This window comes from Corvus kubaryi, unplaced genomic scaffold, assembly GCF_017639235.1.
Source record: "Corvus kubaryi isolate FWS band 111438036 unplaced genomic scaffold, C.kubaryi_AGA036_p1.0 37385, whole genome shotgun sequence".
In the NCBI taxonomy this organism is placed as follows: Eukaryota; Metazoa; Chordata; class Aves; order Passeriformes; family Corvidae; genus Corvus; species Corvus kubaryi.
Window position 1 is genome coordinate 387 of NW_024581127.1, and position 26900 is coordinate 27286.

General features: G+C 37.0%; 1 protein-coding gene across 1 annotated transcript in view; it reads right to left on the reverse strand.

Moving 5' to 3' along the window:
* Positions 1–579: 579 nt before the first annotated feature.
* LOC121668606 (aspartyl/asparaginyl beta-hydroxylase-like) overlaps positions 580–26900 on the reverse strand; it is an 81301-nt gene continuing 54980 nt past the window's right edge. The window contains exons 17-19 of the mRNA XM_042036488.1: positions 18223–18264; positions 4807–4892; positions 580–2792 (exon numbers count right to left, since the gene is read on the reverse strand). Coding sequence (XP_041892422.1) covers positions 2667–2792; positions 4807–4892; positions 18223–18264 — 254 coding nt within the window. The 3' untranslated portion in view covers positions 580–2666. The remainder of the gene's footprint in view (positions 2793–4806; positions 4893–18222; positions 18265–26900) is intronic.

Consider the following 26900-nt stretch of genomic DNA (forward strand, 5'->3'; position numbering starts at 1 on the left):
TCATCTATTCTGACATGAATTTATTTACATTCTTTCTTGCAAAATGAATTAGAAATTGCCTTTTGTCTTGTGTATGTTAAAAGAATATGTACCCTACAACTCCTTCAAAAGTTAAACTTGTTCATCAAGTTCAGAAGCAGACCAAAGGATATATGAACTCTCTACAGTGAGATTACAGCTTCAGTGAATCTAACAGAAGCTATGACTGATCTCACCTGTGGTAAGGCATGTTCATTTGCTTCCATAGCTGAAAAAGACTATGACTCAAATGCAGAATTTTTGAAGGCTTACTTTGAATTGTTTATATAAATGCAAGCATTTTCATGTGTTTAATGCATTCCTCCCAAATACTCCTATATTTATTGGCTTATGTTCTTTCTTAAGACAAGAGCCAGGGGAGATGCATCACAAGCATGATGGTGCACGAGCTCTTGTTCTATTTAAACTCACTGTTGCATCAAACACACACTTTAAATGAAATTGCTTCAACTGTGTTAATTGCTTTAACTGTGTATGTTATAGTGAGTATCTGAAATCTTTTTGCACTTCTGTCCTTTAATTTTTCCCTTGAGTTGCTTTAAAACTTAGTATTGGAAATACCAAAAAATACGGTTATTCAGCCAAACAGTTCATCAAGCAGCTTTCAGAGATAGCTTCAGAAATCAGTTTTAAGCTATAACTTATTTCTTCTGATGTACATTCACTAGGAAATTTATTTCTCCTTTTTTCAAAGGAATTTCAGGGCAAAGAATATTAAAGATATATAACAAAGAAGCAAAAAATTGTCAGCATAAAATCTGCATAACTTCACCAGTATAAATCATATATGGAGGTTAAAAACCCATCTGTTGCTCTTTTCAGCTGTAAAGATGTTAATGAATTCTGTAGAATATTATTGTATCTGGCTCAAGTGTAATCCAGACATCAATTAAAGAATTGTTCATATTTCTGAAAAACACACCAATAATGAAATATTTGCAGATTATTTTGGGAAAACTTTTGGCCTTTTAAAGCCATTAAGAGATCCAGAAAAAAAAAAATCAATCTTCAGGTCTTATTAAATACCAAATCTACAAAATCAGCGTGTAATGGTGGTTCATGCTTCACAGAAGTGGAGAAGTACACTTTTGTGGTGAATTTTTGACCTTCTTTACCTTTAACCTTCAAGACCTTTAACCTTACCCTTCTCTGCAGTTTTAGTTTTAGATGAGAAATAGAAAATTTAAAAGAATTTTGTTGGCACGAATACCAATTTAAAAATAATACTGTGTTACAATGCAAATCTTAAGAATAATTCATCGTCTGAACCCCATGGTTTTCCTATTCCTTCAAACAGGTTGAACTGACACATACTGGATTCAATAAAATTGTCATTGGTAATATTAATATGATTGTTCAGTAAAATGACTAGTATGAACCTTCAAAGGCTACAGAAAATGAAATCATCATTGTTTTTATACACTACCAGAAAGTGCATCTCATTATTACTTCAGATATTGGTCTATATTGGCCTTTCATGGATTACTCAAGCAGTAGTGGGTGACTAAAAATTGCTATAAATGGACAAATGAAGCTGGGTCACTGAGATGGGAATTCTGAATGAGAATAGACCTCACAACTGGCTGCAGTGACCTGCCCTTCCCCATAAAACCACTGAGGAGGCAGGAAGCATATTCCATTAGATATAATGAGTAGATTTGTAAAAAATGGTAAATATTAAAAGTGTAACTTAACAGAGATAAGTCCATCACATGTATGAACAAAGTGGTCTCCTACTGCAAAGAGGCAAAGAGTTCAGCAGACTGTCACCACAGAGAACACTGAAGAATTTGGTCTGGTGTGTATCAAGTGCTTGCGTGACAGATTTTTGAATAATCACGGTTTTGATTTTAGCATGACTATTATTAACCAAGTGGACACTGGTTGTGACTCCAAGGCCCTCATCAATTGTCTAACAGCACCATTCCTTCCTAAATGAGGGCTTCACTTTGTTCATGTTGATTAAAATGTGTTCAAGGAGTCTTTTATTACTCCTAGTGCAACAGAATTATCTTACTATTTAAGAAAATTCAAAGATTATTCCCTTTTGAGACATCCCAACACAGCCTAAAAGTATTATGAATAAAGAGATTATTTTCTGATGCCTTCTGGGTTTTGGAGATTTTCGTTTTTTTCTCAAGGGAAACACCTGAAACATAACTCACTCCACAAGTAAAGCCAATTAAGACACCTTGCCTAGGAATTTGTGTTCTTTAATACTCTGTCTATAAAAACTCCAAATCCTCTTCTCTATTCCCACTAGAGCAAAAAGCAGCATTTATCCCAGGCTAACTGATGTGTTGATTTACCAGCTACAGCACAGAGCATGTAACAGCTAAGTTCTGCCTGTTGCTCCTGCACTGGGCCATTACTTGGTATTTATCTCTTGCCATTCACCTGACAGTTCTCCTGAGATCTACAGGATGTACCTTATCTTGTTGTTATTTACAGTACTTGCTACTGAAGTTACATAAAAGCTGCCAAAGTAATTGGGGAAGGATAGTTGACTGAAAGAGATACAATATGACAGATCACATGATTCTTTTTTTACCTAGGAAACCTCCATAAATTTCTAAATTAATCCTGACTGGTGTTTATAACTCTATTGATAAAACAAAATGTTTATTTTAGCTTTTTTCAACACCTATCACTTTTTTTCCAAGTACCTGTGCTTTCCCATATCTTGCTCGAGGACTCTGTGGATATTGATTCACTAATGCTTCAAAGGCCCTTAGAGCTTCTTCAACTTTTCCCTGAAAAGTAGAGATATTTATCAGCAATTCTCTCTAATAAAAATGCTGAAGGATGCAGGACCTAATAACACATCGGTTTCACAATTAAAGAACAAACACAAAACAGTGCAGAATGAATCAACAGCTTTCACTCATACTTTGGTTGGGATTGCCTTCTTATTTAAGAGAAATTCATTGTCATTATTTATGAAACAATATAATCTACTTTCCATGGTTAAAATGAATAGCTTGGTTTTTCTTATTTTACTCACTTTCCCTTTGTTGACTGGATAAAATTCTGAGACGAAAATAACCTGTCTATATAAAAATGTGAAGATCCTACTGCTAATAACGAATTCCAGATCAGATATAATAGAGAATAGGAAGAAAATTCTGGACATAGGTGGAAAATTTCCCTCTGCATACCTCCCATGATGAACAGTGTCATAACTACAGTTCTTCTAGGGGAAATTCTGTAGACTTTTCCATAGTGTATGGCTATTTCCTCCATGTCTTTTGCAGAACAACATCCCTGAGGACATCTCACACAAGTCCGAATGGAACTGTGGTATTCTCATGATGGATGTTGATCTCTTGATGGATGTTGACTAGCAAGTACAGATAGAAGTTGAGAAGAACCAGCCTCACTGTTAAACAGGTGCTAAGCACTGCTTGGCAATATTTGGCAATAGACCTTGCTGCCACTTTCACCTCTACAGCTTTATAAATATGAGTGGGCTATTACACACAACTGCCTTGCTATCTGTAAATATTACACATGTCCAATTTGTTCCTAAATTTATCCTGATTCCTACATGACATGCATAACTATCTAACTAACCAAGAGACACAGCAGGAATAGAGTCAACAAACTGACCCTACAGGCTCGCCAAAATTTCTATTACACCTTTCTCTCATTAACCAATTGCTTAAGTAGCAAGATGCATGAAAATTCCTTTTGTTTTTGTATTCTAACCTGTAAAGAAGGCTTCTAGTAAGGAACAGCAGCAGCAGCAGCCAGAGGTTAGTGCTCTCTATGCAAGAGCCCTCCAGTCCCATCACAGACCTACCAAAACTCTGGGGCTGCATAGATGGCCTGATAAAGTCAAAACTGCACAGTGTGTCCTGAAAATCAAGAATAATCCTGCACCTGGAATGACCAAATTGGTTTTTATTGTACTGTACTGAAAATCTAGGGTATAACAAAGCCCTGCAGTTGTTCTCTATGTGCAAGGACTGTCTGTGAGACATATCAGAGTTTTAAGAAGAACTACATTCAAAAGACTTAGAGTCTCTCAATTTTAACAGCCACAGTCTTGCTTCACTATTTAATCTCACATCTGGAAAAGGGACATGTCTGCAAAGGTCTTGTTTTCTGAAATACTCAAATAAAAGTACAAAATTGGAAGCTATGAGGGGAGATAACTGAAGAGCTTTTTTACTGTTGGGAGGTTTTTTGCTTGCTTTTCACGGTCAAGTTACTAAACTCAGAACTACCCAAACTGAATGGTGTTAAGGTCTTGCTGCCACTGGTGAGAAGCAGGAATATCAGTTTCATCCTCTAAGCAGCTGTACAGCAACAAAGGCACTCCCAGGACACGGAATCTCAACCTACTTCAACGATCTGCACCTAATGCTCACAAGGCATCAGAACACTTACTGAGAGATCCTGCTAACACACACACAAAGGTCTCTGGTAACACATGACTTCAGTAGTCAAGTGGACAACACTGATAGGACAGAACTAACCCTGTTCCATGTGATCCGTGGAAAGCAGATATTCAGTGATTAAGCTACATATTTTCAAGGTTAACAGTGAGCAAGCATACATGAACAGACATACACTTCTGGCTTTAAAAAAATTAAGATAAACTATTCAGCAGAAATTAAACTTGAAGGACAAATATGCACTGAATATTTCAAAACGTTAATTTCACACAAAGTAATTTAAAATTCATTCTCCCTTTTTCCAAGTTTTTAATTTATTCATTTTCATGCACTGCATACACTTCTGAGTCAAACATTCAAAACTTACTTTTTTACGTAGTTTTTCTGCAGCATCTAGTTCAGCTTTAATGGTCTTATCAAACTTGTTTAAGAGCTTTGGCTTCTTCTTTTTAGCTAGAAGATTTAACAAACAGTTCATTACTTCTTTCATATCTCAATTGTCTGGAGTAACACTTAGCTAGGGACTGTGCTGGCAAAGTGCATCATTTTCAAGTGAGGCAGTTTCAAATTACACTGAAAAGAAACTGATTCCTTCCTTATTACAATCACAAACTCCTATATGAAAAAGCAAACTTCAGTCATTCAAATTGAGTAACTTGGCAGTTAAGTTCAGCAAAAAGCATTCTTCATCACATTACAGTCAAGGATTTTTTTTCCCAAATGGTTCAATTGATGTGGAAGAGCAAAGGGAACTGTTATTTTTCCACATTTATACGGTATCATGAAAAACCTGATCATCAGGGCATACTAGTCATTTCTGAAAGTTGTGACTCTATACATCTACTTCTTTGCCTAGAGCAATCACTGAGGCTGCATCTGGAGTGCTGTGTGCAGTTCTGGGCTCCTCAGGACAAGAGAGACATGGAGCTCCTGGAGTGCATCCAGTGGAGGAAAACGAAGATGATTAAGGGACTGGAGCACCTCTCTTTTGAGGAAAGGCTGACGGAGCTGGGCCTGTTCAGCCTCAAGAAGAGACGACTGAGAGGGGACCTCAATAACGTGTATAAATAAATATCTTAAGAGTAGGTGACAAGAGGATGGATCCAGGCTCTTCTCAGTGCTGCCAAGCAATAGGACAAGAGGCAACAGGAAGAAACTGATGCATGGGAAGTTCCACCTGAACATGAGGAAGAACTTCTTTACTGTGCAGGTCACCAAGCACTGGAAGATATTGCCCAGAGAGGGTGTGGGGTCTCCCTCGCTGGAAATATTCAAGAACTGTCTGGAGACAATCGTGTGCCACATGTTGTAGGATGACCTTGCTTGAGCAGGAAGGTTGGACCACATGACCCACTGTGGTCCCTTCCAACCTAACCCATTCTGCGCTTAGAAGAGTTCATAGAAATCATAGTTACTTAGGTTAGGAGGGACCCCAAAAGTCGAGTACTTGAACTTCCTGCTGAAAACAAGTTCAGCGCTGAAATGTCAGGTTAAGACCCCTTTACGAGATTAAGTTTCTACAGCTTAGTAAGCTATCACACAGCAGTAGAGCAGCAGCAGTATGTGGCATACCAGCCGTGAAACAAATTGTGTAAAGTAAACTGCATTTGAAGCAAATTTAAGTAAATGGTGTCAGTTTAAGCAGCTATTTATTTCATAGCAGTTTACTCCTAAACAATGTCTCCTTGGTTGCATTAAGTACACTAGCTGTTAAAAAAATGCAAGTATGCTACTGAAAGGATATGACAGCAGGTGACTGGTTTCCTCCACATTTGCTACAGCTTAACTCTGCACTTGCACTTCACTAGAAAAGAAGTTTCCACCTTTTCTGACACAATTAGTGGAAATACGTATTGTCTGACACAAGTCACTACTAGTTAGGTATATCTGTAATTAGTAGCACAACTTTTTTGTTTTAATTATACATTACTGCTTTTTCCCCCTCTATGGAAAGTAAGTCATTAATAGCAGGAAAAAAAGTAAAATTACTATTTTCCTTGTAGAAATTTCAATAGGGAATGCTGTAACTGGTATGTATAAAGTTTAAAGCAAACACCCTACAGTTTTAACATCACAAGACTGCTGCAATGCAGTAGCAAGTATTTTGAATAACAAGTTATTGTAACTAGCCATGTTTTATTCTGCTTCCCAGGTCCTCAGGTGCACTCTTCAGGAATGACAAGAGCCACCACATGGTACTGGAAGCTGTGCTCGTGATTCATTAAATGACACGGTCTCTCTGCGACTCTGATCCTACACAGAGTTTTAGGCAGATAAATCACGTCATCTGTGTTAAACCTCAGAGAGAGACCAATGCCTTGGCTAGTGCTAAACCAATAGTAAGTCCATCTGCTCATTAGATGATGTCATAAGTCTGAACTTCTTCTGTATGGAGTGAAAAATAAACACCTTTTTATGTTTTTTCTGTTAAGACTTTTACTGTTCTGTTCAATGCTGAACTCGGACAACTCTGTGTAAGAGTTTTTCTTACATCACTTTTTAAACTCTTCTGAAGTATTGGCATGCACAGTTGAATAGATGCTATTGCTTTCCAGGAGCAGGAGGGGAACAGAATTTAAGCTATCCTACTAAATTCCATTTATTTATTCACAAAGGTTGTATAAAGCTTTAAATACAAAAAATGTATTAAGATTTATAAAAGAAAGGTATTAGAGCAGCAATGCACTAGTATTATTATATCTCTGTTGATTCCTCTTATAATAGTAGGGACTGTAGTTTTCCATGACATTAGCTACCAAGAAGAAAAAAAAACACCAAAATAGAACTGTCCGACATTTAGGAATTTACTCCTTTTACAGGATAAACTAACAAATAGCATAGTTTAATATCTTGGTTTTGCTTCCCTAAACACTTCCAAGTTTTTTATTGTAACCTGATTTGAAATCCAGCATTTATACTGAAGCACACAGTAATGCTCTTAAGGAATGTAGTTATCATGGAACTGCATTGACTAAAGAGATGTGTTGCATTTTTCTTAATAATATAGATGTTTTTAATGTCTTTTGGTTATTCCCCATAAATTATGTAGGAGAAATGCCTTCCAATCTGTCACTGATTCCTATCTTTGTCTTACTTTACTGTCCTCCATTTCATAGGAAAGCAATGTCTTTACTGCCTTTTCATGCATTTAATAATAGTAATGGTTAAGGAGCATAGCACTGGCTATCTTCCAAGTGTTCACACCCCTTAAATTCAGTCAAATTCACAGAACCAGCTCTTATTACAAGTGCAAGGATCCCTCCACCCCAACCCTTCAGTCCACAGTGACCAACAGGTATGGTGAGGAGTTTCATACATAATGTCATTGGGCCTGAAAAGAACAATCCATAACATGCAAAAGGCTTGTTGGGTTTTGTGATTTTTTCTTTTTAAAAAATATGCCAGCTCAGTTTTTCAAGAAACCATTGCTATTTCTAAGGCCTGGCTTGCTAAACAGCAGGAGTGGAAGAACCCAGAAACATCAGCCCAAGGAACTATGGGGAATTACAAGAGAGAATTAGGTTGTGAGCTGTAAAACCTGCCTGCAGAGGGACATGGCAGCACAAAGGAGCGCATGGCAGCACAAAGGAGCACATGGTGGCACAGAGAGGCTTGTCTCTGCCAAACCCTGGGGGGAGGAGGCGTCACACAGCAGAGCCCTACAGAGAGGGGCTGCTGGATGGGTGAACAGCAAGTGACTACCCCATAGAAGGAAGTGTGTTGTTGATGTGGCAACACGGGATAGGTCACGCCACATAAGGAAATACTGTGCCTTAGAAAAGTGTATAAAAGCAGCCCATTCCTTCGATCCCCTGCCGGTCTGGGTCCATGATTCAATCGCTGACAAGGAACCAATGAAAGCAAGTGACCTTGAGGACTTTTTAGGTTCATTTTGCTCTTAGCTGCCATGTGAAACTGTCCTTTGCTGTTAGCAAGAAAACTGAGGTATGTCAGCTCCTCTGGGTACAGTATCTGGGAAGCTTCCAACTGGATATTGCCACTAAACACTTGGTTTAGTTTCTGTCCTCTAAGTAACATAAACTGCAACTAAAATGTTAATTCTCAGTTCTTATGAATGAAAATCTTGATCTAAGGCTGGCCAGCTACACAAGAACTGTATTTCAGTGAGACAGGACAGCTATTTGTCAGCTTCTAAGCTGTCAGCATTCATGGAAAGACAGAGTCATTTGGTCCTTCTCAAACTCAGTAAGCACGGCAACAGTGAGGTTCCTTTGAGGCAACGGAAAGAAGCTTTCCCACCCGCCAAGAAACTCCCACTGCCTGTGGGACACCATCTCTGCAGGTCATTTGAGTTTACAAGGAGACGAGAAAATGCTCAGAAAAAAAAAGTAAATTCAAAAAATAAATAAAAATCTTACAAGTCTGTGGCACAAAGATACAGTATCTTTCCCTTCATATCCAACTTGGGTGATGTGTTGGAAGAACCTTTTCACCACCCTCCATTAAAAAAAAAGTATTCCTATTTTTAGTGCAATTATATATCAGCCCTAGACCAGCAGGAGATCAACATAAAAAGCTGGAAAGGAGCTGTTAACATAAATATTATTCATCTGCTAGGCACCAATATAACACAGTAAACATTATATAATGAGCAATAATTTTCATCCCCCATTCTATTCCTATGTTAAAGGATTCACCAGGGAGCTTTCAGAGTAAACATCAAGCATTCCTCTATATTAACCAGATAGCCTGCTATCTCCCTGCAGGGGTATTTTAATAAATTATCCATTGCCTCCTTCTAGTGCAATAATCTTTTAGCAGATGTGACCCAATATATTAAATTCAATGATACAAAGAAGATAGCTTATCTGTTTTCAGAGGAAAATATATGTAATTTTTTATCAGTGACAAATTTCACCATGTCAGTGAAGTTATGCATGATCACACAACTGCTTGGCTGGTTTGTAGTCCAAATCAAGTTGAGCATTAAAATGGTAATAATCCTTTTACGTATCATACTGTGGACTTCCAACAGTACTACTGAGGATTTTCAATAATAGCCTTGGATGCAAGAACAGGCATTCTATCTAGGACTGCTGTCATAGGATTCCTGAAGACTCCCTTAGAGAAAAGAGTTTCCACTGAAAAAGCAGCAAGCTAGGAAGAAGTCTTATAAGAAACTCTATGCTAGTTCTTGTGTTGGAGAATAAACAATTACCAGAGATGACAAACAATCTCATATCTCACTTACTAAGATACAGCATTAAAAAAAAAATAGGAGAATATTTCAGAAGTAGCAATGTAGTATATTAAATGTGCAGTAAACTTAATAGCCTGTCATATCATCCAATGAAAGTTGATGAAATATTTCATATAACTGTTTTGGCATATGAAAACTAAAATACCAGGCATGTTTTGGTTTTAGGTTGAAAAGCACCTTGTCATCACCAAAAGCAGTGACAGTCTTACTTCTACAAGGGACAGAGAAATTATTTTTGAATAATAATGGCACACTGCGAAATACTCTTCAGACCACAAGAGAATCACATCAAAATTAAGGAAAAGTAACTGGATTGTTAAACATAATTGAACCAGTCTTGAAAAATGGTTTAAAAATATTTTTTCTTTAATTGGGGTGGGGAGGGGAGCAACAATAAGCAAAAACAAAGGGTAAAAAGGCAGTTATAAAGAGTTTGCCATGGGAAGAGGGGTACACACTGCTCTGTAAAGTGCAGCTACAGAGATGAAAAGAATAAATTATTTTCTGTATCATCATAGTCAGGAGAAGGAAGAGAAGGCTCAAAATGGCTATAACAGAAAATTTGGCTTGAACATCTGGAACTACTATCTCTGAACAAGCACAGTAGAACAGGCTGCTGAGGGCAGCTGTGGAATTCTAATTACTGAAAATTTGCAGTAACAAGATGTATAAGCATCTGCCAGGAAAAATGCACACAGCTGATAAGGCCTTCAGTCAACTAAAGAGACAAAGTAAGCTTTAGGGCCCCACCTAGTCATATGTCCTACAAGTTCTGTAATATACTATTACATGTTAATGTGCTTTAGTGGCAACACTGGAATTACACTGGTAGCTTGCATTCTCTTATTTGACAACCAAAGAAACTCCCACAGCAGCTCACAGTGCCCGTCATCACAGCAGCTGAGATTCCTCCTAGCCCTATGCCAGTAATAAAATATTGAAGCTCCAAAACTTTTCCCAGTGCAAAATTTCACCTCAGTGCTGTAATTTCAGAAAAGCCATAAGTTATTAGAAACACTGTCTTGCGATTGAAAGCAATCTCCATTACCACTGCCATTATTAGCTTTTTCTGTGAAAATAAAACACTAGTAACATTCAAAAAATCAAGTTCTGTAAATATTCTTCTTTTTACCTTAAGTAATTCTCCAAATAACATCAGAAAAATATTTTTGCAAACTGTTGATTTATTCACAGAATTGTATTTCTTGATACTTGACAGCTTTTATTGTGAAAAGCTGCCTGAAGATGTAATAATCAAGGAATTAAAACTTTTCTAGAATTCTAGACAAACACCCTCAAATGATCAAATGTCTGTAAATTCCTGTGTAACTGAGCATAACCCAAGGTTTGAAATCAGTATAAAATGCCAAGTAGACAATTATGTTAAAGCAGTAAGTGCATCTGAACCAATTACACAGAGTAACAAGGAAAACAAAAAGAGATAACTAGTACATGGCAAAAAAATTGATTACATATGACCCTAAGACCAAAGCAATAGAAAAAAAACTCATAGAAATGTCACAAAAACTAGTAATACTATTTCTATAATGGAGTAAATGAATCCTCTCTAGCTTCCAGAGAAGTGGGAAGGGTTGTGTGTATGAAATCTCTCCATTTCACATTTTCATCTGAAATATAACACCATCATCCAGGCTAAGGAAAATTTCATTCTCCTAAAAGAGAAAACACTGATGACCTGCCTGAGTAGGTATCAGCCCGGTATGTCAAAACAGTTAACATCATTAGCCAGAATTGGACAAAAATATTGAATACTATCCTGATTATCTTTCACAATTAACACACTTTTTTTATCCTAGAGAGATACCACACACTTGGCATTTTAACAGATAGCAACTTTTAAGTCAAATACACTGTAAAGGCTTCAACTTGTTTCCTGAAAAGGTAATTTTAAAGATGGGGTATCTTTATCACAACACATAGCATGAACTGTTCTGTCCTTGCTGGCACACTTTGAGCCTCTGATCAAAGGATACATGTAGAGCTCTCTTCCTGAGCAAAGTAGGTGATAACATCACGCTGCTATTAAAACTTCCAGAACAATTAGCGTTTGTATCTAAAAACCAGTATGCACTTCCATACACTTTACACAAATCTCAGTCCTATGCCTTGCAAAATATTGGGAGCAGATATTCTACAATTCTGTGATTCTATTCTGACCCCACAGACGTGCCAGGAAGTACACCGCAGAGAGCGTGTTAGCTGATGTGTAACCATGGCCAGGAGGAAATCTCAACTGGGACTAGCTCAGGCAGTTTTCCACCCAATCTTGCTGTCCTTTTCTCCTCCTCCCTCTTTTGCTCTCAGTACTAATGATTCCCTTCCTAAGCCTTCTACTCCCCTTCTTATGTTCAGAGCCTAGGAAAACTGGTGGGGTGGGAGGGCAGGCTTACCTGTGGTGCTGGAGCTGACATTTTGAACCTGGCCTGCTCACTGAGAGCAATGACTGATAGCCTGGCTGGTCTAACTTGGAGTTTTGTGGGGAAGGTTGCCTTCCACACAGGATAAAAAGTCTTGCTTCAGTGTTTGGAAACTAATGCTGTAGGATTTACAGTCAATTGAGAGGGGCCTGCTCAGTGATTATGAGAGTCCATATTACATATTAGCATAAGTATTTCTTGTTAAACATGTCTTCTAATGAAATTTCTGGTTCCTCAGAAATGGAAAGACAATAACATTACGATCTCTCTGTGGACTTGAGGATGGAAAGACTTTACTCCCTATCTAACAAACCACCTCATAAATTTGGTTTGGTTCTTGTAATTAGATTTTTTTATTCACCTATTGATTCATTCGTATTGTCATTATAATGTTAAGGGAGGATTCCTGGCAGCTTCCTTGATGTTAAATCTGCTATTACTCGCATGCAAACCAGCGAGGAATTAGGACTCCAGTTTTAATTACTGTCCTGGGTTGCAGTGTATTCTATTACCATCCTCATGAGCCGTTGAAACCAGGTGGGGCAGTGTTTCCTTGCCTCCTCCCCCCAGACTATCTTTCTGTTAATTGCCCATCATTGTCCTGCCGCCTGGCTCAGAGATAACTCCCTCCGGACTATCTTCTGTTAATGAGCCTAATCAACACTTGGACTCATGACTCGTTACCCCATTGTGAGATGCTCCGCCCAGAGGGAGGAACCAAGCATCCCATCGTGGATATAATCTGAGGCTGAACACCAGAGACACGGGCTTCCCACTGGATTTCCAGAGGACAGGAGCTACACAGCCACCATTGGACTTCCTGAGGAAGAGCAGACTGTTTTACTACAGGATCACTGCTTCAGAGGACTGCAGCCACCATTCTACCAGACTGCTACCACCACCCTGCCTAACAGGGTGTCAGGTTGTACCTTGACTCTGTCAGTTTGACAGTGTTTTCTTTTACCTTTTTTTCCCCTTTTCTTTAATTTCCATTAAATTGTTATTCTGACTTAGTGCCTCCCACTGGTTTGTTTTCAAACTAGTACAATTACTTTAAAAGGTATAAGTGATTCAAGATAAAGGCTGGTCTTTACAGCCACCTTGAGGACACATGATCCCCAGTTGTTGAATTGAAAAGTACACTGGAACAATCCTGCTGCACTGACTGTATGCTGTGCTTACTGCCAGCCAGAAAACTGAATGAGCTCAATGCAGGGGTTGGACAAGTGGCCTTTAAAGGTCCTTTCCAACCCAAACTATTCTATAATTTGAATCTTAAATAAAGTTTTAATAAAAGCTATAATTATTTAACTGTAGAGGCTATAACAATATAGTTATGTCTCCTTATGTTACACTATCTCTAAAGCCAATCTGAAATAAAAACCCCTTCATGTGATGCAATCTCATAAGTCACTTGCAGCAAAGGCTCCTCCTGTCAGTTCTCTGTCTTAAACTCTGAAAAACTATGGAAGCAATTTCCAGGGCAGGTCATAGGCCTTGTTTTCTAAATACCCTCCCATCCCTGCTGTGATACAAATTCAGTAATAATGCTCTTGGCAACTTCTGAGCGTGGGACAATGACAAGTAGATACCAATGATCATGGTCCGTAGTTGTTTTCCAACAAATTAAGTGACCTTTTGTTTTACTAATTCCCTTTGCCACCCACCACCAATACTACACCTTCCCAGTCCAAGTTTCAAAGCTTCAATTATGTTCAGAAAAACATACACATATATTAGTAGACTTTTACTTGAAATTCAAAATTTGCTCAAGTAATTGTCCTTCCTCCTGATACTAGCCCCGTATCATTACCCAAATTAGTTTTGGAAATTGTGCTGCCTCTCAGTGGGCACTTGAATGAGAATTTGATGATGATGAAAAAATCCTGCCATTGTCCTGTTGTTTGGGAAGCTCATTAGGTGAGATACAGAGAGAGTGTTTTACATTTGTTTTATGGGCTTCTATAAATGATAACTTAGAAGGTATAAAACCAAGTAACTGCATCTAGACAATTTAAAGCCAGGAGCACTACAATAATTAAAAGATCTTTCTAAACTGTACTGGTAGAACAGGCAAAACCACTATAATCAACTTATCCGGGGAAGTAATCAGACAATAAAAACTGAGGCATTTTAGGGACTAATAAAGCTGGAATCTAATGACTATAATAAATCCTTAGCTGCAGTTCCAGAACAATTTCCCTTGCAGTACAAAGTATTCTACAGGGCTTTCTGTGTGAAATTATTGTTGGTTGGTTAGATGTTGATCATAAGAAACAACTGCAGAATAATTTTAATTTTGGCATGTATTTCCATCATTCACCTCTTTTTAACCATTAAGACTTTGGCTTCACTCGAAGGCTAGACTCAAGCAATCCTTTGACAAACCAGAAAGAAATTTCTGCATTGACTTTCTATTAAAAAATACACTGTAATAGTCTAATATCCTATATATTTAGTTCAGAATGGCATTATGCAGCAGTTTTGGACTTGGACAATTAAGACTTCTGTACACTTGTGTTGGTCGTTCTGCACACAGCTCACATTTAACTGTAGCCTGTATCAAATTTGCAAATCAACAGGTACTATGTATACTCTTAAAAGTAGAGCTTGCAAGGGTGGAACTCAGCCCACCCAACTTGAAGTGACAATGCTGGAGGTGAGCTTACCATGTAAGCTCTTTCTCCAGACAGCAGAGCTCTGGTAAAGGTTCCCAATGGAATTTAGGGGATAACTGATCCTATCCTCTGGCAAACCCCTAAATTTAGTCAGAAGAACAGCACTTTAGCCTCCTCAGATTAGATAGCTACTGGTATCACAGTGGAATCCCACATATCTTCAAAGGTAAATACCTGGAGTAAACAGTAGTGAATGCTGACCCGTTACCAAAATGACACCTGCAGGGCCACTTGTGGAATGACATTGTCCTTGCTTACTTGAACTTCTGTCCCTAATGCAATACAACTGAGTGTTCCAGCCAAATTGCATTCACTTTTTACTGTCATGCTTTATCAGTTTTGAAAAGGGAAAATTATTATTTATAATAATAGTACCTATGCTGAAGTTCACTACGTGAAACAAACATGTTCATAGCTGAAAATAATTTTTTCAGTTTTTATATCTGTTCATCAATATAAATGAATATTCAATGTAAGTCCAATATAAATCAAAGTAGAAGAATTAAGCTTCTTACTTCATTTTTTTTTTAGTCTATGTGATCAAACACAACTAAAACCACCTCAGATGGAAAGACACTTTATGGATGTGGCATGTATGTCCTGCACTGCACTACCTGTGAAACCTTTTAAAGAATTATTTCTCTGATTCACCTGGACTACCCATCCCATTTCAATTACTTGTTTAAATATAAAGTCTGATTACATTCTTAGGGAGAAGATGCAGAATCCACCTCAAATACAACAGAGAAACCTTGAATCAACTGTATGTTAGAAACAAGTTTATTTTCATTTTTGTTTCTTTAGAGGACTTTCCAGAGGGGGATTTTGCTAATATCAAAGAATTTCAGTAAGACTTTTAATAAACTTGATGGAATACTGTTGAATACTGAAATTTACGTAATAATTACGACACTTTGCTAACCAAGTACTATGAAGGCTGCAGCAGGAAAGAAGATAAATGTTGCAAGAGCTACTCAAAGCTATAAATACTTTCTGCACAGAAGGCTCTTTGGAGCTTGTATGTCCAAATACCACAAAAGAAATGCAGACTTGCACATCAGAATGCACTATCAGAATCAGAAGCAAACCCTAAACCCAAGCCAAACATGAATTTTCAAATTCCCTACTCCTTAGATTTCCAAGTTTTCTACATATACCAGTCACAGTACAGTATATTTTATAATACAGCTCTCACTAATTTATTTCTTCACCTTATTAGGCTAATTGAAAATAAACCGAATCATTAGTACCTTATAGCACTTCCTGTGACTAGCTCATCTATAGCTACCCACTTTTAATGAAAGTGGAAATTTAAAACAGTTCAAACTATGAAAAAAGTCCAATAAAATTCAACTTGTATGAAAATCACACAAGCAGTGTAGCTATAAACAAAGTTCATTTTAAAAAATGCAGGGTTGCTTTTCCCTGTAGGATGTAAAATTTTATCAATTTAACCTGGAAAACAAAACCATCCCTTTTTCCACCTTACAGAAACCTTGTAATCTGCAATGGCATTTATTTAGTTGCTGTTTAAAAAGAAACAAAACCACAAAGCACTTAGGGTAGAAAAGGAAAGTAGCTGCCCTTTGTTGTACTTTCATGTCCTAAAGTTCTTGTACAGGCTCTGACTAATAATGTTGCATAATAGTAAGTTTCTTACACAAGCTGGCATTTTTACCTATGACTGCTTTTTACCCGTACTGGATGTCTCTTGTAATTCCTTTTATTATACTGTTCTAACAGGTCAATAAAAGCAGCACATAAAGCTGAGTTTTTTCCTACTATCAAGTATGTAAATACAGTGCAATAAGATATTCCCTGCCAATAAAAGGAAAAGTAGGCATAATTGCCAAGCTTTCCAAGTTGTTTTGGTTGCGGTTTTTTTTACTTTTTATATGTAATGCTTACACATGACATATTTAATACTTAAATAAAATGTTTAAAGTTTGTCAGTCCTAGAACTTACGTTTAAGATACCAATATACAAAACCAAACCAAATAAACCGTACCAAAATATTGGAAAAGCAACATTCCTAAGTACTCAAATATAAAATAACAGCCACACAGAAAATGGAAACAGAACAAAAAAGGAGTAGAGCCACTGAATCCCTTGGCACAGGCCCTGAGGTTTCTGGGCATCATCAGCAACCAGCCATGAAGCCCAGTGAAGGAGGCTGTGCAAGCTTTGTGCAGTGACAGTGAACGCATGGGGCCAGAACAAATGTCATCGTAGGGAGAGCAGATTCACAGCGCTCTTCAGCAAAACCTCACTTCTTTTCCATCTAATTTGTCTGCATCTTCCTGCCTAAACTAAGCCAGACTAGCTAATCGTGGTGTTGACAAGGACTGATTTGCATGGCATCTGTCTCTTCATGCTTAGTGCAGCTGGCAGTGCTGAACCCAGCTCCAGGGGCCAGGCAGCACAGGTTGCCTTGTTGTGCTCAGGTGCAGAAGGGGCTTGGTGAAACTCTGACCTCCAGAATACTAAACTAGGAGTATGACACTGAACATTTTAGTCCTGAAACAGCAGGAGTTGTCACAACTGTCCCGTGATTCAGGTGCAACGCTACAGGCTTGGGGAAGAGTGGCTGGAAAGCTGCCCTTCAGAAAAACACCTGGGGTTGCTGGTCAACAGCTGGCTGAACACAAGCCAGCTGTGCCCAGGTGGCCAAGAAAGCCAATGGCATCCTGGCCTGTATCAGCAATAGGGTGACCAGCAGGACCAGGGCAGTGATTGTTCCCCTGTACTCGGCACTGGTGAGGCTGCATTCAAACCCTGTGTTCAGCTTTGGGCGCCTCACTACACGAAAGACATTGAGGTGCTGGAGTGAGTCCAGAGAACAGCAAAGAAGCTGGTGAAGGGTCTGGAGCACAAGTCTGATGAGGGAGCTGGGAGTGTTTGGGGGTGTTTAGCTTGGAGAAAAGGAGGCTGAGGAAGGACCTTATTGCTCTCTACAGCTCCCTGAAAGGAGGTTGTAGTAAGGTGGGGGTTGGTCTTTTCTCCAGGAAACAAGTGACAGAACAAGAGGCAATGGCCTCAAGTTGCTCCTGGAGAGATTCAGATTGGATATTAGGAAAAATTTATTCACCTGAAAGGGTTGCCAGGCTGTCCTGGTGGTATTTAGAAGATGTGTTACTTAGGGACATGGTTCAGTGTTAGGTTATGAGTTGGACTCGATGACCTTAAAGGCCTTTTCCAACCTAAACAATTCTATCCTTCTATTCTGTGACCAGGTAAGACTGATTGACGTACATGGATGCCAGCCTTGGAAACAACCAAGTGTTTACTTACAAAAGCACATGCTCTCTGGATGTTTATTCAACTGCAGTTTATCTACATAAGACGTACAGGAGCTAAGCTTCACTACTCTTTAATCTGATTTAAATCAATCCTCCCAGAAAGCATGGTTTTGAATTTCAGAACAGAATGTTACTTTCAGACTTACCTTTTTCTGTTTTGTCTTGTTCAGTTTCTTTTTCGCTTTTCCCTAGAACATTAAAAATATAATTTCATTGAAATAAATTTATGTTAACATTTTATGATAAGAGATACAAGAATATTAATATTTATATTCAAAACATAATTGAGTCTATAGGACTTCATGTTTCATTTTTATTTTTTAAAATAATCACAATTATTTTCTGAACTATATAGTTACCTAAAAGGTCTTTCCCTGCAGATGCTTCAAGTATTACCTTATTGCTTCCATCACAAAACATTTCACAGAATTTCCCCTGTAGATATTTAATATATTTTGTTGATATACGCTTACAAGTGTGCAAGCTATTTTGCAAGAAAGAAAATCTGTTCATTAATTAAAAGCTATTGGGAACACCAGCTTAATACAAACATTAAAATGTGAAAAACAAAATCAATTGGCAACCTAAGCCGCATTTTTAGAAGTGACTTGGGCACTTGGAAGCTTTTGTCTTTCTTCAACTTTTAAAATAATCTAACAGCTATTTTGCAAACATATCACTGCAGAGGTAGATGTTAACTAAGTATTGGACAGTCTGTAGCAAAGGCAAACTAAATCCTTAGAAAAATCATGTATGCATATTTCATGAAGGTGGTAGATACATAAAGGTCTTTTTCTCCCTCTCCAAACACTTTTTGATCCTGCCTGACCCTATAACATATAAAGCATCTTGCCTCACAATTTTAACACTGTTACTCTGTTTCTGATTCAATTTTTTTCCCAATAAGCTTCCAATATTTCCTCCTAATAAACTTAGAGAACACTAAACAGTGGGTCTGTTGCTTTTTTAGCTAGCTACTGTCCTCTTTAACATTTCCCATTTAATTTTGGGGTATTCTTATATACATAAAAACCATTTTATTTAATTTCCAACTAATTTAGACACACCCTGTCAGTACTCAGTCTTCACTGTTTTTTAAACTGACTACTCAAAAGCATTGTAGTGTGAATACAACATTTAAAAATGCTGGAAAACATTGCATTTTTTCATGAAAAAACTGGATTATGCACACACGAAAACAAAATTTTAACACTAATTTCACCCTTTACTATAGGCTGAAAACTGCTATTACTGAATGTATGGACACTGTAACTCTAATTTATATTCAGTACAAGACAGAACGAGCATCAACTTGATTATATGGCAAATTAAATAAATATGGTCACACTGAAAGTCATTCACCTCTTCAATTACATATGAGATCTAGATTGTCAATTAAATTGAAAGAAATGACAAAAGATCTATAGAGTCAATTACATGCTAAGGATAATTATTACTGTAGCAGTATATTAATGAAAGCATTGTGCAGTACTTCCTAAAACCCTGGCTTCTGCATTTTTTTCCCCATATCACACTATCAGCAAAATGGTTGTATGTCATCCAAAACACTACATTTTAAAAAGAGCAATAATGCAGCCCCAGATGAAATAGTAATTTTACAGTTTTCAAACAAAGCAGTTTATATACCCATATTTCTATTTTTACCACCTCTATTACCATGACACACCATGCTAGTTAGTCACCCATTTTCCCTGTATCCTCTCCTTTATCAGCAACACTTGAGATTCTCACCTGGCCTCTTCTCTCTACTTCATTCTAGCTCACTCCATAACCTGCTTCCACATATCTTGGACATTGATGTTATTTCTGCAACTTCTTTGCCATCACAGGAAGAACAATGTATAACCTCCTCCATCTAAAGCCTGCTCCTCTCTCCCACTTCTTGTCTGGCTTCACATTTCTTTATTCCTGAGACTCATGCAACATAGAACCTACAGCTCTCTATATCTATTTATGCACTAGAATCAGTTCTCCAAACTCTCAGACTTTTTCAGTCAGTATTCTGCTAAATTAGTTGCCATTGACTACACCAAAGCCTCTCCAACGATCTTTAAATACTCCAGGTTCTCCTTCTAGGTAGCTGCTTTTGAAATTCATCACAACTTGATCTTGTTAGCTCTGAAGGTCTAAGGGAAGTGTGTAGTGAAGTAGTAATACTTCACTTCAGCATCATATTCAGCACATATTGCTTTGTTCCTTCCACATTGATCCCTAGCATATTTCAATTTAAGGCTTTAATTACACTATTTCTGACGAAGGCTTAAAAATGTGCTCCCTCAAAGACAGGGATATGATGATAAATCTTGAGACTATTTTTTCATCAACTTAAACCAATTGTAGCTCAAGCAAACAAGCAGAAAAATCTTAGCTCTTCAAACCACTCCCATCCTTGACTCAATTCCTTCATTTCCAGCAAAATAAATCAAGATGAAAATCACTGACAAAACACCTTTAGCTAATCACTATAGGCTAGGACTGTTTTCACTATATAATGAATGCACCAGGGGTTCCCAAGAAGGTTTCTACCAGGAAGAATAAATTTATTTTTCATATTACAATACAATACTAAATGTTTGATGGCATATGAGAATGACCCAAGTCACAGTTAAAAATGTGTTTCAGACCTTGTAGATTTTACATGAATCTCAATCAACACTATAAATGTACAACACAATTTATTTACAGATACATAATTTTTGAAACATGTAAAATCACAAATGATGTTCACTAAAATCATTACATTTTTCAGTATCTTTCCTATATCAAATCTTAACCATCTTCTTTACTTCTTAGAAAGAAGTGCCATGATATGGTACCTTTTCAATTACAGAGAATGTTAGAAAGTCACTTAAATTGCAGTAAATTGTCAATATTAAAATACAGCTTCAGTATTCTACTCTTTGCTTACTGGTATTTCATCCTGTGATTTCCAAAAAAGCATTTGAATCCAAGATTTCATAGATTCACTGACATATAACAACAAGAGGCTATGTAGCAATGTGAAAATATAAAGAAAAAGGTAATCTCCTGACTTTTTCTTAAACTACTATTCAGCAATACTAGATCATTAAAGCTATGGAGGTGTTTGAAAACTGTAAAGGTCAAGGAAGATTTTTGCTTTCACAGAAGTGCATGGACCTTACTAGATGTCTGATTTAAACTATGGACTGTAACCATAATACTCGGTATGAAAAGTAGGTATATCACTTTCCCCAGGCATTTGTGTTTGTTTGTCATGGTTTGACACGTTAAAATCTCATCCATTTAAAATTACAAACAGAAATGATGTTTCATGAGAAAAATTCAGGCCAAACTGGTTGCAGAATGTTAATACTCCAAAAGGACAATCACAACATAATTGCTGAAAACACAGACCTTAGCGTACTGCCCATTTCCTTCACATAACAGCAGCCAGAAATAAAATTAATTTATTTTACTTGCTACTTCCTCCTTGTAAATAATACTTTCAAATATATTTTTTAATATTCAAATTCACAATTTAAAAATCAATATAATTAGTGGCTGAGTCAAATATTTATCCCTATAGTTAATATCTACCACATTTGGGAATAAATAATGACACTAGAAAGACAAAGATATTCTTCTGTGTTTTATTGCAGCCAAACATTAAAATGGATTAAATATACATACTTTTAATAGTCCACTTGACCTTGCTCAGCTTGGCATATTTTTGTAAACATGAAGCACGTAAAATCACATACCCAGTTACAAAATACTTAAAATACAATCACAGTATAATATACTCTCACAGTCCCATAATTCTACAAATTGGCTGCCACTGTTATATAAAAAGTCCTCCATTCACCATCCTAAAATAATTTCCAAGATTCCTCACAAAATATGGCTTTGTAAAAATTATTGCTCTGCAATTCACAATCACAGGTAATTTTACTAGAATATCCCATCCCAAAACACATCACAGTCTAAGAGTATTATTGCTTTCCTGAAAAGTCCAAAGAAATCACTTCGGGACATCTGTATTTCTTGATCACAGGTAACACTCAAAAGGAGTCTTACTGACATCCCAAACCCAAAAAAAGGGCAAGCATATATGATGCCCCTTTCACTACAAATGTAAGCATTTAAAACCCTGACTTCAAAACAGTGTTACAGAAATTGAAAGTCTCCCTGTAAACCAAAAGGCAACCAACTGTTAGGGTTACCATACTGATTTTTCTTTTTATAAATTTATCTTACTTTATTTCTCCTAAGCTCCTGTAACAGGCTTGGCAACTTCCTAAAATCACAGCAATTATTCCTGAGCCAAAAAGGAACACATGCAAAATATCAAAGAATAAAATATGTCTTCATAATTGTGGAACAGCAGCACAGAACAGGTAAAAAGCACACCTGTTATATTAAAATTCTAAATCACCCACAGTACCTAAATTTCAGATGTACCATTTTTAAGAGCATTCAAAACTGTAGGTCTTAAGTTCTGACATCATATCCTTCTTAAGGTTGAATTTCCAAAACTTTTTTTTTTAAATAAAATTTGCAAATCAAGTGTTTATGCAAAATGGACTTTTTAAATAATTTACTGAACATAAAGCCTATTAAAGCCAGCTTTGAGATCATTATATTGGTAGGCAAAGCAAAATGGAATAATTTTACTGAATTCAACCTGATTCCAGCAAATCAGTCTTGTTGCAATCTCCACTGACTCCCTGCCAGGCTAGCATCTAGTCTCTAGACATTTTTCCTTGAAAAATCAAATGGGCATAAATAAAAAGTGCTAATTCATACATAAAGGGTTTTTGAAAACTGTAATTTTGTAATCTGGCTTTTTACTAGTATTAAACACACATTTCATATCTTGTTAGGGTATTTTAAAATCACCTGAAATTCATGTAGTTAACTGTTGACATAACATCAGTGCAAAGAGATAGAAGTCAAACTTCACAGCATAGTGTGTGCCTGATTAGTGTTTTTTTAATAAAATGCAATTAGGCTGTATGCTATATCAGCAGTTACGAAATATTTAAAAATTCATAACATCATATGTTTCATTTGACCAAACTGCTCTGTACATACTGTATGAATCCACAACAAAAGATATATATTAAAATCTGAAAAAAATGTACTTGCTGCTACGTTATAAATAGAATATTAACAATTGCTTAAACAGTACATGAAATGCAGCTCTAAGTTGTAACTGTCACAAACACAGAAGAAAAATAATGAATTCACTAAACTTGACCAAGGGAAAAAAAAAATCAGACAGGAATGTAAACTAAACATCCAAGTGTTAAAAATGCTTACTAAAATGACAGTTGGCTAAAACCCATTTACAACATCTTAGTGTTCATTCCCCAAACCCTGAACTGCTTGGTAATTACATCATAAGGTCTATTACAACCATCTGCTCCCCTTTTGTAGCGTATGGTTAGGACTGGTCCTCCTGATGTAGGGACTTTTCTTTTGAAGCTTTAAGTATCTGAAAAAATAAGGGGAAATCTATATTAAAGGACCAACCAAAACACAACTTCCTCTAAAACAACAACAAAAAAAGCTTAAATGCTAAAAAATGCAACTTTGTATCAGACTAGTTAATATGAAAAAGCTGTAATTACTAAGAGCTACCTTAATGAATATATACAAAGTTGCTGTATAAGGTGGGAAACAAACTTTTAAATATTTTTCTAGGCAGTAAATTTTTTATTACCATATGGCACTTCATTTACCTTGTAAAGGATATCTAGGCCATGCCACAATTCCTTTTAAACATTTAGATTTTGGTTGTAGTTTGTTTTTTTGTGTTGGTTTGATTTTGGGTTTTATTTGTTAAAATCAAAGACAACCGGAAAAGAGGAGCCAGGGAATGAGGAAGGGCCAAAGTGCTAAAGTGGAAACTTCTCCACACATAAGGCATTTCAGCAGCTGGTAAAATAAATGTAGGGTTATAAAAACGTCAAGGATACAAGGTGAAGGGGAGGAGTGGAACAACTGGTAGATATTTTAAATCTAAACACGTACAAGAGGGATCAAAATCCAAATACAGAGAGTAATGGTATCCCCTAAACCTGCAATGTCTCCCTTAAAATATGTGTCCAACAAGTACCACAACCACTATCACAACCACTGCAATTTATGTGCCAATGTAAAGCAGGATTAGCCAGAAAACCTGTATCAGTAATATTTCAAGCTAGTTTATCATACCACCCAAGTCCATTAGTTTATAAAAATGCAGATTATAACTGCAGCTAAAGAAGCCTACATCTGGAAAAGAACACTGGCAATAATTCCAGAAGTAAACTCAGAGAACTGGAAAACAGTACTTACAGATACCTAAAGATGTACTTGACTAGTATGACCTTTTTGTGATGTGACCTGAAGTCAGCAAGAAACTTTTGACTTGCACTCCAGCATATTCAAATCCCACACCCAGTCTCTTCCCTGGTGATGTGAGAATGTTCCTCACAGCTAAATTCAACCCCTGAGCTATCTCCCATTTTCTTTCCAAAAAACCAAACAACTGCTCCAAACCTGATAAAAACTGGTGCCACCATGCTTCAAATGCAGTTGCACGAATTTAAACTACTGAAGAATAAGGAATGTATAGTGACATTTCTGAATTTATTTTACACTGCCTGAAGTTATGTTTATTACTGCTTAAAGAACAGGAAATATTAGCTTTGAACAACTGATGAAATTAAATCACATAAACAAAAAAGATAGACTTCTGACAACAAAATCCCGCATACTGAATCCTCTATCACAAAGAAGATACTAAAACAGAAAAACCTGGTAAACATGAATGTCATAATCTCAGAGGAAAATTTGAGAGTAATCTTGCTTTCAAACTGAAATATTCACATCCAAAAAAGACAAGCAAATATACTTAAGAGCAGGAAGAACCAATAATTTAATGAAAATTTTATTCGTTGCCAGTAGTTTATGTCCTATGTTTCTTTTGTCAGTTTCCCATGATGCTACTTGAATTTTACTTTATGTGCTGAAGCAATAAAATTATTAGAAAAAGTTAGAAATACTGGTTCTTCTGCATTTCGAGTGGTTCCCACACAACTACACAAATTATAAGGATTCTTAAGTTAGTGCAGGCTCAGATTTTGTGCTGATCAAATTATTTTCATTTTCTAGTTCCTAAACAAAGGATCATGTACATTGTACTACCTCTAATAATTACTTACATCTTTAATAACTGTCTTTAAAACACATTTTGATTGATTCACTCACTTTTTCCCTGTGAAGGCCCCTGACAAAATAATTAATTTCTTCTAGTGCTGCTGCTACTATGTGTTTCTAAAAGATATGCCAGGATAGACATCAAGATACTCTTGTGATTTCAGTGGTGTGTTACACTAATTTTGAAAACAACCACAGGTAAGAAAAAAAAATCTAAAAGATTTATTCAGAAATACATACCATTTCAAAGTAGAACAAGCTCTTTCTCATTCTAACAGTGTTTGAAAATGGCAAGGAGTCTCTTAGCATCACAATACAACAAAAGGAGAGTGGATAACTAGGTTCAATTCCACCATCTTATTTGCAAATACATCTGCAATTAAAGGAGTGATCATTCCCCTCTACTCAGCACTGGTGAGGCTGTATCTCGAATTCTGTGTTTGGATTTGGGCCCCCCACTGCAAGAAGGACACTGAGGTGCTGAAGCACGTCCAGCCAAGGACAGAGCTGGTGGAGGGTCTGGAGCACAAGTCTCATAAGGAGCAGCTGAGGGAGCTGGGGTTGTTCAGTCTGGAGTAAAGGAGGCTCAGGAGGAACCTTATCGCTCTCCATAAATATCTGAAATGAGGTTGTAGCCAGGTGACAGTCAGTCTCTTCTGCCAAGTAGCAAGAGATCGTTCAAGGAAGCAGCCTTGAGTTGCACCAGGGGAGGTTTAGATTGGGTGTGAGGAAGAATTTCTTCCCCAAAAGGGTGGTCAAGCAATGGAACAGGCTGCCCAAGGAAGAGGTGGAGTTCCCACCCTGGAGGTATTTAAAGGATGTGCAGATGTGACATTTGGGGACATGGTTTAATGGTGGATGGACTTGGCAGTGTTAGGTCTATAGCCAGACTTGACTTTAGGGTCTTTTCCAACCTAAATGATGCTATGATTCAAAATGGCATCTTTCAAAATCCACCACTACTATATAAAACACCTAAGATTTTTTTTTTTGCGAAGGTAGGAAAATTAATTTACTGCTGCAAGACTGAGCCATAAATTACAACACAAAAACTGATAGAAATATGGTCCAAACCCCCAATATTTCAATTTGGCACTTCTATTCTGAATTTAATTTTAAAATAGTATGTGTAAGTCAAGAAATCATTTCAGTATCCTCAACTGACATTGTGTGGTAGAATTATCTACTGTTGAAATTTTGTAATAGTTCTGTCTGTCCCTTTTTGTTATTTTAACTTTAAACAGCAATCTTTTCTGAGAGCAAACATCTTTTCCTCTTCTCCAGTTCCTCCAACTTAATGCACAACAAGCAGAGTGAAGACTACCTTTGCTGAACTTCTTGCCCATGCTGTCAAAGATAAGTACTGTTTGTTCCTATACTGATCATAAGCTTTGGTTAAGAATACTTCATACCCATCATGAAACAAAACATTTTCAGCTAATGCATCTATTAATTAACAGCTATGGGTTGAAATATTTCAGCACACCATGAGGCTGTTGTGATAAACAGGTTGGAAAGACCTTGTAGACAACACAGTTATGCACCAATGTGAGCGCATTTCAAACCACCTCAGCTCTGGTTCAGCATACAAATTCAAACATGAACTAAAACAATCTGTCCTGGACAACCACAAAAG